Raw genomic sequence first — 13,673 nt, 5'->3', positions numbered from 1 at the left:
GAATATAATCTAATTAGTCCAGGAGTTTATAAAGGGAAATGAGCTGGCTGGCTAGTGAGGAAACGAGGGGCCAGAAGACTACTATGCAGTCAGGGTCACAGCTGTATTGGTGGAATGTTGGGCTTCTGTAGGCTTGGTCTGTTTCATGTTTCTTCTGGTAGATGTGTCCACAATTTCTACTGCCTTTTTCACCCAGTCAGCATGTGGATCAGCACAGACTTTAAAGCCACGTCTGGTAATAAATCTGCAATGCAAGGAAAAGATAGAGTTAGTCACGTCCTCACAGCCTTGGAACCAGGAGTTAAGATCAGACCAGATATAAGAGGTTATGTGCAGAAATTATTCTCAAAACCTTGACACCATAAATGAAAACCTTTCTCCTGCCATCTATTTTAACACAAAAGAGAAATACATCCAGGTAATACCTAGCTCCTTTGTTCATCATAATTCTCAGACTCCTTTTTCCATCCAAGCTACCAAATGTTGTGACTACACTGGACATTTGAGGTCATCTAGTTCAATTATTACATATATCTTCCTTTTCACATCTAAACACACTCATCTTGTTTCCTGGACAGAGGTGATTTCTTTATTTAATCTCTTTGGGTAAAATTGCAATTATGGGTTGGGAAGAGCCACTATTCTGAAAATGAGATCCTGGAAAGAGAATGGTACTATGTAGCTAGTTTTTCACACATTTCCTTAAGATATGGTAACTGATAAAACATGGCACTCTACTTTACTCCAGCACACCATAAGGAAAGAGAAGGGATGGGTTGAGAAGCATCCTATACCAGTGTGGTTATATGGTCAAATCCTGAGCCACACCAGCCATCTCTAAACCTAACCCTCAGAACTGAGCACAATATTCATCCATTTCCCAGTCAGATTCTTCTGCTAAACTAAATCAGAAAAGAGGATGATATTCTTTATTTGATTGTCAAATTTTTTCAATAATTGCTATTTGGTGCTACATAAAGACATGGTTAATTGGAAAAACAAAGGGGCTATTGGTTCACTTGAGGTCTTCCCCCATGCCAGCTTCCTGAGGAAGGCAGCATTTCTATACACTGTGTCCCATCAAGCCCAGCTTTTGGGGAGACAAACTCACATTACTGCTTTCATGGAGCCCTCCTTGATGGTGTAGGTCTTGATGTTTTTAATTGGTAGTCTCTTGGTCGTTAAACTTACACAGATGCTCTTTTCTAGGACTTCACTCCCCACACCTGGTAAAGAAAACCAAGAAGACAAACAAAAATAAATTATCATTTCAAATAGTATAAATGTTACAGTGCTATAAATAAAATAACAAAGAGTGATGTGATAAAGAGTAATTTGGGGAAGGCAACATTAAAATGTGGGAAGAGGCACATGTGTTATTTTAAATGTTAAGGTGTAAGATACATAAAGGATGGAGTTCATAAACTGTTCATCCTCAACAGAAATCCACCCCCCGCCAAGGGGATTTCTAAACTTCAATTCAGAGAGCAATCTTACATTGGAGAAGGGGAAATAACTTGGGAGAGTTAATAATATTAAAGGTTTGGTAGAATCTAATCACGGTTTCTAAGTGCTAATTTTCTCCTAAGGTAAAATGACTGGTATTTGCTTCTCAGGGAAATATTCAGTTAAAAAGCATCTAAAGTAACAGCTGATGAGAATCAAGTTTGATCTACGGTGTTGCTGATATCAGAAGGCTTTTTTTGAACATGAAACTAAATATAAGGTGTTTGTCAGCTAGCTGTGCCCCTCTTCATCCCTCCTTTCCAGCATTCCCACTATGTCGTCCACACATTCTTTACCCCCCATCTTTGCCAATTTATGTTTAATGCTCAACTGTCTTTCAGCCCAGTGAAAGACAGAGATCTTTTCTTGTATTTCTCTCACTACTTAGGAAACAATATTTTTCTCTGAGAAGTACCTAACATGGACTCCCAAGACCCAAAGAATCCTACTAGACTCTAAACACCCGAACCTTCTTAATCTCAGTAGTGTTATCACTGAAACCATCATGTTCACTCCTGTTGCAGAGCTGAATCAGAGCAGAGATTGCTTTGCCCACAGTTGTACATAGAGGCTAAGCCCCAGTGGGACTCATAGAGGTCATTCAAGGAGGAAGCTTGGGAAGTGACCCAAGTGTCTGCAGTCCTCCTCTGTCTCCAACAGAGGGTCACTGCCCCTAACCATACCTGGGTTCCCACCAAACAGCAGACCTATTTTCTCAGCAAAATGCCAGCCGCATTGCAATATTTGGCCTAATTAACTAGCCTTAAAGTTGTTGGTTACATCAATATTTATTTTGCCCACAATTTCAAGGAATTCCAGACTTTGCCACCTCTATTCATAGACACCCTTAGGGATCCATGATCAGATTCATATATCGTATTCTAAGTAGTAAGTCTACAAATTAGGCAGTTGAAAGGAGAGTTAACTGAAACATTAATTATACTTGAAGGATATTCTCTTTTATTGCCAGAGCCACAAGGAGAAGTAAACTTCAATCAGTTGGAGAAAAAAAATGATCCTTTAAGAAAATATGTATAGAACAGTCAGGTGAGGCTCAGTATACCTAAGTCTCATCTGGGTATACCTTGCAGGTTTATCTGAATGTGTATAAGGCATTGATCTATTTGTTAGCACTTAACATATGGTCTCTTATAAATTAAATCTCTTATAAATTTATCATTAATGGGAACAATATTCATAGCAGTAATAATAGACTCTCCCATATACTTGAAGGTAATATTGATTTCCTGGGTATGAAGGCATGAGCTCCCAATCATTTTTTTAAAATAGAAATTATTGATTTTCTTCAGAATATACAACCTCCAACTCATCCCCACATTGTGACTAAACTTGCAAAATCTTTGAGAATTTATCAAGATTGATATTAAATAGGCAAAAGCTACAAAGGCACATATAATCACCACCACCATTCCATAGCTAACATTAATCAAGAAATTATTACTAGTGAGGAAATCTGATAAGTATTCCTAAATTGTTAGGTTTGTTTTTGGTTTGGTTTTTTTTTCATTTTAATCCCAGGTGAGAGTATCTGTCATTATGTTCAGCTTATAAGTAAGCGTAGGTCCACAGATGTTGCGAAATTTACCCCAAATGACGCAATTATGAAAAGTGGGAGCCAGATTGTAAGCAAGTTCTGTCTATCTTCAGAATCTATAAAGTCCCTTGAACTCAAAGTTATCATTCCTATTTTGCACATGGGAAGTCAGAGGCTTACCCTGGAGAAAGCAGTTTACTCCAGTCAAAACCTGAGTCAGACCCCAAATATGTACCCGCCTGCCTGCATATCTGTTCCTCTCTCATACAGAACCTTTCAACTTACCTTCCACGATGAATTCAGTGAGAAAGCAGATGCCAAACAGGGCCAGGAGGAGAGGTCTCATGGCTGAGGTCTTGCTGAGCTATGCGAGGAGAAGGTGAGGAACGGCTGCTCTTAGAAGCCTCTTTATTCCTCCAGTGGTCAGCGTACTTCCTGTGGTGGATGGGGGCTTTCAGGGTGGGTGTGGAATCGTGGAAAGTCTGTGCAGTACAGATGCTTTTTTCTTTAAGAAAAAGTTCCTTTGCCTCCGCTCATACTAACCCCACACCTTGTGGTCTTCGCCCCTGCTCCTGTGGTTAACGTGTCAATGAAACCAAATGTGTGCATAAAGGAACGTGGTTGTCTCATCTCCTGCCACCAGCTGAAATTCAAATCTTCCACTGCAGACATGCCCCAAGGCCACATCGGTACCATGGCCCAGCACGGGGACAGTGTAAGGAAATGGGGTGAGGTGGTCAGTGTGGTCCTGCTCCCCCACCTGTCTCATGTCACATCAGCTGTGATGTGAGGATTCCACCACCGTGGCTCACGAGCCCCTGATACCATCCAGAGCAACTGTTTAGGGGGGCACAGGGACACTGCTGCCAATCTGAGCTTCCCAGCTCTCTTTTTCTTTTCATTTCTCCCCTCTACCCTCATTCAAGTGATCCCCATTTCTTTACACCCCCTCATACCCAAGAAACAGTTAAGTAAGTGTGTTTGGAGCATGTCTATATACACATGTTTGGTTTATTGCAACTTAACATATACCTTTTAAAAACCTTTGAGGGGCACCTGGGTGGCTCAATTGGTTAAGGGTCTGCCTTTGGCTCAGGTCATGATCCCAGGGTCCTGAGACAGAGCCCCGTGTCAGGCTCCCTGCTCAGCGGGGAGTCTGCTTCTCCTTCTCCTTCTGACCCTCCCCTCTGCTTGTGCTCATGCTCACTCTCTCTCTCTCTCAAATGAATAAATAAAAAATCTTTTAAAAAATAAAATAAAAATAGACGCCTGGGTGGCTCAGTCAGTTAAGCATCTGCCTTCGGCTCAGGTCATGATCCCAGGGTCCTGGGATCGAGTCCTGCATCGGGCTCCCTGCTCCGCGGGGAGCCTGCTTCTCCCTCTGTCTCTGTCTCTCTCTCTGTCTCTCATGAATAAATAAATAAAATCTTTAAAAAAATAAAATAAAATAAAATAAAAATAAAAACCTTTTGAAAAGTTGTCTTGACATGAACTTTATTTTGAAAAAAAGCAAAAGAGAAAGAGAAAATTATCTATAATCATATCATTCTGACAGTTTTCATTTTTAAATGCTTTTTCCAGTAAATCTCTATTGGTAGACATATGTTTGCAGACTTGTGACAATTATAAATACTGTTTTAGCATCAGTGTAAATATCTTCCCGTGGTTCTTCATAGACTTCGTGTTTCTCATCTGAGTAAATATATGCACATACACATTAAACTATTCCCTTATACCACTGTTCTATAGATCACATCTGTAAGGTAAATTTTCATTAATATATACTCAATCATTTCCCCTCAATAGCCAGAGGTTGGATCACTTGGCAAACTCATATGATCCTCTTTCCGTTCTTGCTACATGTTACCATATAGTCTTCCCCAAATGTAGTTTCGACTTGCAATCTTCTAGCAGGGTCTGATTATATCAGTTGCAACTTCCTGGCACTCAGTTTGTTGTTGTTTTGTCTGGTTTTGCTTTACATAGGTATCTATAAAATGTATTTCTTAATTATGTGTTTGCACAAGCAGCTAAAAGGATTTGCCACTGCTATTAGGGATACAAAGATGAATTCCTATACTTCCATGAAAATTACAGGCTAACCTCTAAGAGATTTTTCATTAATGGCATTTAATTTTCCAGCCAGACTTCACTCTGGACCTCAGAGTAGTTTTTAGTTATCTCTCTCTACCTGGCTATACGTATCATCAGTCCTTAACATCTGAACACATCTTTCCACTCAAAATTCTTTTCCTCCTATTACTCCCTGACATGGAGAAATATGCTATTTTCTATCCAACTTCCAAACATGGAACCTGGGGTCATCTTAGACTCATTGCTATCCATTCATATGTCATCCTCAACAAAGCTGTACTAAGTAAACCTTCTAAGTAGCTCTTCAATAGGCCTGTTCCTCTCTTTCCACACTGCTCTAGGCAGGCCCTCATCATCTTTTTTAGGACCACTGCAGTAGACCAACTGGTTTCCCAGCATTGGCTGTCCTCCCTTTCCAATCTCTTCTCCACAATATTGCCAAAGTTAATTGTTCTAACGCCTTAATCTAATCATGTTATTTCCCTACTGAGAACCTCTTCGCCAATTTCCATTGCCTACAGAATTTATTTCAAATTTCTTATTGTCCTATACAAGGTTGTTCAAGATCTAACACTGCTTTTCCTTTTAGACTCACTTTCCAACCCTCACACACGCTCCCAAACCCCCAGCCTCGACAAACGTGTATGCATTCAACCTAATATCCTGTCCTCTCTTATACCCCCCACATATTGCTTCCTTTACCTAGAATGTCCGTCCCAGTTCCCTACTGGTAAACTGCTCCCCTTCCTACAAGTTTTCCTGAATCCTCTAGATAAAATTAAGTTGTGCCATCCTCTGTGCTTGTGTGTTTGTCTCCACCACTGTTCTATCACTAATCTTATTTTATTGCCTTACTCAATTATATTTCTGCATCTCCCACTAGATGGCAGGCTCCTTAAGAGTGGGGAACTTGACTTGGTCTTCACTGGGTCCCTGGCATTAGAAGAATGTCTGTTATGTAGTGGGACTTTCACCAAATAGTTTTTAATAAATGAATTCTTCTTCAAAGACCATATTTAGGGTGATGGTACATTAAGTGAAGATTGACCATCTACAAACACAAAGCCAGGAATTGTGTCTGTGGTTTTCTCCCAAATAGACAATGTGACCAATGGCTGAATATTTACTTAGCATATTGAAATGGAATTTCTTAAACTCTCAGAATGAATTATTCACTTCCAGTTTTTTCAAAGCATGACTAGAGTCTCTGGTGGGGAAGAATTAAGTAACAAGAAAGTAGAAACTGAATCCTACCTAGAGCAATCTACACATTCAATGCAATCCCCATCAAAATACCATCCACTTTCTTCAAAGAAATGGAACAAATCATCCTAAAATTTGTATGGAACCAGAAAAGACCCCGCATAGCCAGAGGAATGTTGAAAAAGAAAAGCAAAGCTGGCGGCATCACAATTCCAGACTTCCAGCTCTACTACAAAGCTGTCATCATCAAGACAGTATGGTACTGGCACAAAAACAGGCACATAGATCAATGGAACAGAATAGAGAGCCCAGAAATGGACCCTCAACTCTATGGTCAACTAATCTTCGACAAAGCAGGAAAGAATGTCCAATGGAAAAAAGACAGTCTCTTCAACAAATGGTGTTGGGAAAATTGGACAGCCACATGCAGAAGAATGAAACTGGACCATTTCCTTACACCACACACAAAAATAGACTCCAAATGGTTGAAAGACCTCAATGTGAGACAGGAGTCCATCAAAATCCTAAAGGAGAACACAGGCAGCAACCTCTTCGACCTCAGCCGCAGCAACTTCTTCCTAGAAACATCGCCAAAGGCAAGGGAAGCAAGGGCAAAAATGAACTATTGGGACTTCATCAAGATAAAAAGCTTTTGCAAAGCAAAGGAAACAGTCAACAAAACCAAAAGACAACTGACAGAATGGGAGAAGATATTTGCAAATGACATATCAGATAAAGGGCTAGTATCCAAAATCTATAAAGAACTCATCAAACTCAACACCAAAAGAACAAAGAATCCAATCAAGAAATGGGCAGAAGACATGAACAGACATTTCTCCAAAGAAGACATCCAAATGGCCAACAGACACATGAAAAAGTGTTCAATATCGCTCGGCATCAGGGAAATCCAAATCAAAACCTCAATGAGATACCACCTCACACCAGTCAGAATGGCTAAAATTAACAAGTCAGGAAATGACAGATGTTGGCAGGGATGCGGAGAAAGGGGAACCCTCCTACACTGTTGGTGGGAATGCAAGCTGGTGCAGCCACTCTGGAAAACAGTATGGAGGTTCCTCAAAAAGTTGAAAATAGAGCTACCATATGATCCAGCAATTGCACTACTGGGTATTTACCCCAAAGATACAAAAGTAGGGACCCGAAAGGCTACGTGCACCCCGATGTTTATAGCAGCAATGTCCACAATAGCCAAACTGTGGAAAGAGCCAAGATGTCCATCAACAGATGAATGGATAAAGAAGATGTGGTATATATATACAATGGAATATTATGCAGCCATCAAAAGGAATAAGATCTTGCCATTTGCAACGACGTGGATGGAACTGGAGGGTATTATGCTGAGCGAAATAAGTCAAACAGAGAAAGACATGTATCATATGACCTCACTGATATGAGGAATTCTTAATCTCAGGAAACAAACTGAGGGTTGCTGGAGTGGGGGGTGGGGTGGGAGGGATGGGGTGACTGGGTGATGGACACTGGGGAGGGTATGTGTTCTGGTAAGCGCTGTGAATTGTGCAGGACTGTTGAATCTCAGATCTGTACCTCTGAAACAAATAATGCAATATATGTTAAGAAAGAAAAAAAGAAGAAGAAGAATGTAGCAGGAGGGGAAGAATGAAGGGGGGGAAATCGGAGGGGGAGAAGAACCATGAGAGACGATGGACTCTGAAAAACAAACTGAGGGTTCTAGAGGGGAGGGGGTTGGGAGGATGGGTTAGCCTGGTGATGGGTATTGAGGAGGACACGTTCTGCATGGAGCACTGGGTGTTATGCACAAACAATGAATCATGGAACACTATATCTAAAACTAATGATGTAATGTATGGGGATTAACATAACAATAAAAAAAAATTAAAAAAAAAAAAAAAAAGAAAGTAGAAACTGAATACAAAATGGGCCTAATCCGCTAATATGTAGGACATTGGTTAACAACAACCAGTATTGCAAAAGGCAGGATTTCTTTATTTTTTATAACTGAGTAAGAGTCCATTCTATACATACACCATATTTTCTCTATCCATTCATCCATCAGTGGACACTTAAGTTGTTTTCATGTCTTGGCTGTTGAGAAGAATGCTTCAATGAGAATGAGGTACAGATACCTCTTGAAGATAGTTACTTCATTTCCTTTGGATATATGCTGTCTTTTTGATAATAGCCTTTCCAACAGGTGTGAGAGGATATCTCGTTGTGGTTTTGATTTTCATTTCCCATCATTATCAGGGGTGTTAAGCACCTTTTCATTTACTGTTGGCCATTTGTATGTCTTTGGAAAAGTGTCTATTCAGCCTATTTTTAATTGGATTATTTGTTTGTTGTTGTTGTTGTTTTGCTAATGAGTGGGTTGTATGAGTTCCTTAATTTTTTTATATTAACCCCTTATCAGATAGATGGCTTGCAAATATTTTCTCCTATTCTGTAGCCAGCCTTTTCATTTTGTTGATTGTTTCTTTTATTATGCAGAAGCTTTTTAGTTTGGCATAGTCCCACTTATTTATTTTTAATTTGCTGCTTGTGCTTGATGTCATGCTCAAAAAGTCATTGCCAAACCAGTGTCAAGAAACTTTTCTCCAATATTTTGTTCCAGGAGTTTTATGGTTCCAGGGATTAGATGTAAACGTTTAATCCATTTTGAGTGAAATTTTGTGCGTGGTTTAGGTTAGAGGTCCAATTCCATTCTTTTACATATGAATATCCAATTTTCTCAGCACCATTTATTGAAGAGACTACCCTTTCCCCTACTGAGTAGTCTAGCCTCACTTGTCAAATACTAACTGACTACATAAGTATGGGTTTGTTTCTGGGCTCTTGATTCTGTTCCATTGGACTATATGTCTGTCTTTATGCCAATACCATACAGTTTTGATTACCATAGTATTGTAATATATTTTGAAATCAGGAAATGTGATGCCTCCAATTTTTTTCCTCAGGATTGCCTTGGCTATTAAGGATCTTTACTGATCCCACGTGAATGTTAAGATTGTTTTTTCTATTTCTGTGAAAAATGACATTGGAATTTTGATAGGAATTGTATTGAATCTATCAACAGCTTTGGATAGTATGGGCATTTTTAATAATAATTTTTCCAATCCATGAACACAGACTATCTTTCAATTTATCTATATTCCTCAATTTCTTTCATCCATGTCTTATAATTTTCAGTGTACAGATCTTTCACCTCCTTGGTCAAATTTATTCCTAAGTATTTATTGGTTTTGATGCTATTGTGAAGGGGATTGTTTCCTTCATTTCTTTTTCAAGTATTTCATTGTTAGTGTTTAGAAACACAACTAATTTCTCTATGTTGATTTTGTACCCTGCAACTTTACTGAATTTGTTTGTTAGTTGTCACAGTTTTTTGACAGTCTTTAGGATTTTCTATATATCATATCATCTGCAAACAGAGACAATTTTACTTCTTCATTTCCAATTTAGATGCCTTTCATTTCTTTTTCTTGCTTAATTGTACTAGCTAGTATGTCCAGTACTATGTTGAATAAAAGTGGCAAGAATAGACACCCTTGTCTTGTACCTGATATTAGAAGAAAAGCTTTCCACTTTTCACCATTAAGTATGATGTTAGCTGTGGGCTTGTCATTATTGGCCTTGTTATGCTGAGGTACATTCCTTTTACATGCAATATGCTGAGAATTTCTAGTCATGAAAGGATGTTGAATTTTGCCAAATGCTTTTTCTGCATCTATTGAAATAGTCGTATGAGTTTTATCTTTCATTCTATTAATGTGATTTACAGCATCTATTGATTTGCATATGTTGAACTGCTTATGTTGCATCTCTTAAGCTTTGTGATTCCATTTTCAGCTGTTTCAAGATTTTTTTTAATTTTATTTTATTATGTTATGTTAATCACCATACATTACATCATTAGTTTTTGATGTAGTGTTCCATGATTCATTGTTTGCATATAACACCCAGTGCTCCATTCAATATGTGCCCTCTTTAATACCCATCACCAGGCTAACCCATCCCCCCACCCCCCTCCCCTCTAGAACCCTCAGTTTGTTTCTCAGAGTCCATAGTCTCTCAAGATATTTTTAAATTTGCCTTTTGATTTCTTTTTGACCCATTGTTTGTTCAGAAGCTTGTTATTTAATTTCCACATATTTGTAAATATTCCATCTTCCTCCTGTTACTGATTTCTAGTTTCATACTATTGTGGTCAAAAGAGATTCTTGGTATGATTTCAGTCTTCCCAAATGTGCCAAGACTTGTTTTGTGACCTATCATATAATCTGTCCTAAAGAATGGTCTGCATATTCTTGAGCGGAATGTGTATTCTGCTGTTGTTGAATGGAATGATCTGTATATGTCTCTTAGGTCCATTTGGTCCAAAGGGTAATTCAAGTCCAATGTTTTCTTATTGACTTTCTGTCTCAATAATCTATCCATTGTTGAAATCGAGCATTGAAGTCCCCTGCTATTACTGTATCGTTGGCTCTTTCTCCCTGCAGATCTCTTAGCATTATTTAATATACTTAGGTGCTCCAATATGTGTTAATCACTTAACTCTAGTGTAAAAGTTAAAGGACAAAAGTATTAAAAATAAATATAGCTATCATAATTTGTTAATGGATACACAATATAAAAAAGGCAAATTATGACATAAAAGCATAAAAAGATAGAGTTTTAATATGCAATTGAAGTTGTTATCAGTTTACAGTAGATTGTTACATCTGTAAGATGTTTTATGCAAGCCTCGTGGTAACCACAAAGCTAAAACCTATAGTAAACACAAAAAAGATAAAGAGATGGGAATCAAAAAATACCATTACAGAAAAATCATTAACTCACAAAGAAATACAGAAAGAGGGGCGCCTGGGTGTCTCAGTCAGTTAAGTGTCTGACTCTTGATCTCAGCTCAAGTCTTGATCTCAGTTCAAGCCCCACATTGGGCTCCATGCTGGCTGTGGAGCCTACTTTAAAAAATAGAAAGAAAAGAAAAGAAAAAGAAATACAGAAAGAGAGGAGGAAAGAAACAAGAGAACTACAAAACAACCAGGGGAAAAAAAGTTGGCATTAGTAAGTCCTTACCCATCAATAATTTCTTTAAATGTAAATGGGTTAAATTCTCAAATCAAAAGGCATAGAATGACTGAATGGATTAAAAAAAAAAAATACCCAACTATGTGTTGCCTCACCTCAGCTTTAAGGATACATATCAGCTCAGAGTAAGGGGATGAAAGAAGATATTCCATGCAACAGGAATCCAAAAGAGGGAAGAGGTAACTATACTTAGACAAAATAGACTTTAGGTCAAAACCTGTAACAAGAGGCAAAGAAGGTGATTACATAATGACAAAGGGGCCAATACAACAAGAGGATATAAAATTATAAATATATATGCACCCAAAGTCATTACAAGGGCTTACAAATGCTTCCATGACCTGTGCTTTCCTCTCACTCATTCTTTAACATCATCTCCTGCTACTCTTTCTCCCTTATAACCTCCACTGCAGTCACAATGACCTTTTGCTATTTCTCAGACATGTCAGCCAGGCTCCTGCCTCTGAGACTTTTCACTAGCTGTTTACTCTGCCTGATGGTCTCTTCCCACAGACATAAGCATGGCTCACTCCCATTGCTTTCTCATTGTGGCTTTTCCTGACCACCCAATTGAAAACTGCATCCACATACCAATTCTGGTATCATTTGATCTCTCCTTGCTGCTCTATTTCTATGCATGGTACTTAGCACCATGTAGTATAACCATATAATTTACTCGTAGATTTTTAACGTTTTCCATCTCCTTCCAGAAATTTTTTGTCCTTTTCATTCTTCAGAGTCTAAGGCAATGCCTGATGCAGAGAAGGTGCTGGATTAATATATTCAGAATAAATGTAAATGCATAAGAGTACATAAGCACAAGCAAACATAAACATTTATACCTGTGAAGTCTAGTACTCTGGAACATCAGTACCACTTATATATGTGTGACCACACAATGGGATGGTAGAATCCATTTTTGAAGAAAAACATTCACTTTTGAGGGAAGAAGATATAAGTATGAAGGGTACAAATAAGGAAATACTATATATCTTTTCTTTTTATTTTTTAGTCTAAATATTTTGATTCATCTGAAAAAAGGTAACTTGTATTTCATCATACATAACAGATAATCTACATAAAAATGTCTTTGTAGAATGCATATTTGTGTAATATTCCATTTTTGGAGAGTTTGTCATTTTAGTATGAGTATGTAAAAATTCTTTATGTATTCACCATACTAATTCTTTGTCAATTGCAGGTTTGCAAGTATTCTCTCTCAGTTAGTAGCTTGTCTTTTCACTTTCTCTATCATGTCTTTGATAACCAAAAAATACTGATTTTAATGTAATCAAATTTATCAATGTTTTATTATATGGTTGTTGCTTTTTGCACCTTAATAAATTTTTCCCTTCTGGGACGCCTGGGTGGCTCAGTCGGTTAAGCGGCTGCCTTCGGCTCAGATCATGATCCCAGGGTCCTGGGATCGAGTCCCACGTCAGGTTCCTTGCTCGGCAGGGAGCCTGCTTCTCCCTCTGCCTGCCTCTCCCCCTGCTCGTGTTCTGTCTCTCTCTCTGACAAATAAATAAATAAAATCTTTTAAATAAATAAGTAAATAAATAAATTTTTCCCTTCCCCAAAGTCAGAAAGACTGACCCCTACTAAAAGTTTTAAAGCCTTGCATTTGACACTTAAATTTTTAACCTTTCTGGTGGTTATTTCTGTATGTGATGTGAGATAGAGATACAAATGCATTTTTTTTCTCTTTGGATAACTGAATTTTCTAGCTCTGGTTATGGAGTAGTTTCTCTTTGTCTCACACTACTGTCATGTATCAAAGGTCCATGTATATGTGCATCTGTTCTATATTCTCTAGTCTGTTCCATTGGTAATTTGGTATCTGTGATTCACAGCATTCTATGTGAATTACTATAGTCTTATAATTTAACCTTAATGTCTAATAGGGCAAGCCCTCTTTTTTATCTTTTTCTTCAGAAGTACCTTGGCTTCAGCTCACTAGTGATCATGAGAATGTAAATCAAGACCATGGCATGAACCCATTTTATTCCCATTCAAATGACCAGAATTAAGAAGTTTGATAATACTTCTGTGATGGCAAAGATATAGAGCAACATCCATTACTCATGGCATTAGAAACTGGTACAACATTTAGAAAAGCAGTTTGGCATTATTATGTAAAGCTGAACATTTGCATACTGTGTAGCTCCAGAAACTCTACTCCTGTGTATAGATAGATATAGGTATAGGTATATACTTAGATAATATC

At 38.1% G+C, this 13,673-nt stretch overlaps 1 protein-coding gene across 1 annotated transcript; it reads right to left on the bottom strand.

Annotated features, from left to right (window-relative positions):
- Nucleotides 1–81: 81 nt before the first annotated feature.
- Nucleotides 82–3,434, bottom strand: XCL1 (X-C motif chemokine ligand 1). Its single transcript, XM_032389334.1, has 3 exons — nt 3,347–3,434; nt 1,112–1,226; nt 82–244 (listed from the first exon to the last, which is right to left on the bottom strand). The coding sequence occupies exons 1-3, from the start codon at nt 3,405–3,407 to the stop codon at nt 82–84; spliced, it is 339 nt and encodes a 112-aa protein (XP_032245225.1). The 5' UTR covers nt 3,408–3,434.
- Nucleotides 3,435–13,673: the final 10,239 nt, after the last annotated feature.

Source organism: Phoca vitulina, unplaced genomic scaffold (assembly GCF_004348235.1).
Source record: "Phoca vitulina isolate PV1807 unplaced genomic scaffold, GSC_HSeal_1.0 scaffold54, whole genome shotgun sequence".
NCBI classification, from domain to species: Eukaryota; Metazoa; Chordata; class Mammalia; order Carnivora; family Phocidae; genus Phoca; species Phoca vitulina.
The sequence above is the reverse complement of the archived record's forward strand: the minus strand, read 5'-3'. Positions and strand labels throughout refer to the sequence as shown.

Excerpts from the sequence above, each read along its gene's own strand:
- XCL1 (XM_032389334.1), bottom strand. The coding sequence starts at position 3,407 with ATGAGACCTCTCCTCCTGGCCCTGTTTGGCATCTGCTTTCTCACTGAA. Across the intron at positions 1,227-3,346 it reads CACTGAATTCATCGTGGAAG|GTGTGGGGAGTGAAGTCCTA; the intron begins GTAAGTTGAAAG and ends TTTCTTTACCAG. Across the intron at positions 245-1,111 it reads GGCTCCATGAAAGCAGTAAT|ATTTATTACCAGACGTGGCT; the intron begins GTGAGTTTGTCT and ends CTTGCATTGCAG.